This window comes from Peromyscus californicus, unplaced genomic scaffold, assembly GCF_007827085.1.
Source record: "Peromyscus californicus insignis strain IS unplaced genomic scaffold, ASM782708v3 Scaffold_11__1_contigs__length_118956290, whole genome shotgun sequence".
NCBI classification, from domain to species: domain Eukaryota; kingdom Metazoa; phylum Chordata; class Mammalia; order Rodentia; family Cricetidae; genus Peromyscus; species Peromyscus californicus.
This window is the reverse complement of record NW_026294402.1, coordinates 32,821,945-32,823,883: the sequence shown is the minus strand read 5'-3', so window position 1 is coordinate 32,823,883 and position 1,939 is coordinate 32,821,945. Positions and strand designations below refer to the sequence as shown.

Genomic DNA, 1,939 nt, shown 5'->3' with positions numbered 1-1,939 from the left:
CCTAGAGCACAGGAGATTTACCAATTACAAGTAACTCACCCTGATTACCATCCCAAAGACCAGGAGTTTGAAATGAGTACTTGATAATTGATTCATCCTTATAAATCAGGGCATATAAATTTCTTTGGTGAGGACTTTCCTTGTGTATATATACATGTATATGAAAGGTAAGATTTATACCCTTCTTTGCCAAGAAGCCTCTTGAAGAATTAGAATATTGTTACCTATGACATCAAGACTCTAACTCTAGTCTTTGGTAAGACATAGCATAAAGCTTGATAAAATTGTTCCTGGACCTCATACACCCTGTGCCCTTTCTTCCAGCTAGAAATTTTCTTCCTGGGAAAATCAAAAAAAAAAAAAAATAGAAAGTACATCACGCTAATTCTCTCTTGGGCGTAATATTGTATCCAATAAATTATAACATGTAGTAGATGCAAAGTTACGGCAAAGAGATACCAAGTGGTATAATCCTCAAAAAGGCATCCAATTTTTTAAAGTAAAAAGAAAGCCTTATTTGTGGAAAATAGTACTTGAGTATGCTTACTAGGATTTAATTGCCAATGATACCACCAGACCCATCAGAAGAGCACTCTCTTCAAGGTTTTATCTAGGGCAAGTTTAACATCTTTATTCCTCAAACTATAGATCAGTGGGTTCAGCATGGGAACCACATTGGTATAAAATACTGAAGCAAATCTCCCCTCTTCCATTGACCCAGGGATAGAATTTGTTAAATAGGTAAACGCCCCTGACCCAAAAAACAGAGCAACAGCAACTACATGGGAGCCACATGTGCCAAAGGCTTTGGATCTGCCCTCAGCAGAAGGAATCCTAAGAATGTTGGAGAGAATCAAAGCATAAGAGATAAAGATGCTGATACTAGATACTGTGATGACCACCCCAACAACAATAAAAAAGACAAGCTCATTGGCATAAGTGCTGGTGCAGGAGAGCTGTAGAAGGGGGAGAACTTCACAGAGATAGTGGTGGATTGTGTTGGAATCGCAGAAATTAAGTCTCAGCATGCTTCCAGTGTGGGCCATGGCCCCAACAAACCCTATCACATATGAACCAAGTATCAGCAGAACACAGACCTTAGGAGACATGGTAACCGTGTAGAGCAGAGGGTTGCAGATGGCCACATAGCGATCATAGGCCATGGACACCAACACATAGCACTCAGCATTGACAAAGAAACAGAAGAAAAACAGTTGAATCATGCATCCCACATAGGAGATAATATTTTCTGAGACAAAATCATTCAACATTTTTGGGGTGAACACGCAGGAATAACAGAAATCTATAAATGACAAGTTGAAGAGGAAAAAGTACATTGGGGTGTGAAGACTAGAATTCAACCCAATTAAGATGATCAAGCCCAAATTGCCTACCACAGTGAGCACATAGATAACCAAGAATAAAAGAAAGAGGAGCGACTGGAGAGCTGGTTGGTCTGAAAATCCCACAAGGATAAACTCAGTCACAGAGTTGTTTCTCAGAGTCATTCTCTTCTGACACGTTGCCTGGGGAAGTGGAATAAAACACACAGAAGATGACAGGCATAGGCATGCACAATGGAAGAAAGCTCTAGAAGATAAGTCAATGTGTGTACAACATGCCTTCTTTTCTTTGGCCTCTCCTCCGTCATCTACACTTCTCTTAATCTTAAGCCATTAATAAAGTGACTGAAAGTAGTTCATTTCCCCTGGGCTGATTAAAAATTGAAGCTGTTCTGTTTTCATGGGCAACAAGGATTCTGTTCTTACTTAATAGATGAGGAAGCAGAAAACTTCAGCTGACTACCCGTGGACTCTCAAAAAAATAACTCAAGACCCAAGAGTACAACCCAGGTCTATCGCCTTAGGCTTTGTTAAATGTAGACCTAAAGAACCTATGCTCTACATCTCTCTCTCTCTCTCTCTCTCTCTCTCTCTCT

General features: G+C 40.0%; 1 protein-coding gene across 1 annotated transcript; it reads right to left on the bottom strand.

Moving 5' to 3' along the window:
- Positions 1-581: 581 nt before the first annotated feature.
- Positions 582-1,511, bottom strand: LOC128103396 (olfactory receptor 8B4-like). The gene has a single exon (XM_052727742.1). The coding sequence runs from the start codon at positions 1,506-1,508 to the stop codon at positions 582-584; it is 927 nt and encodes a 308-aa protein (XP_052583702.1). The 5' UTR covers positions 1,509-1,511.
- Positions 1,512-1,939: the final 428 nt, after the last annotated feature.

Bases quoted from the DNA above. Each gene is read 5' to 3' on its own strand.
- LOC128103396 (XM_052727742.1), bottom strand. From the start codon at position 1,508: ATGACTCTGAGAAACAACTCTGTGACTGAGTTTATCCTTGTGGGATTT.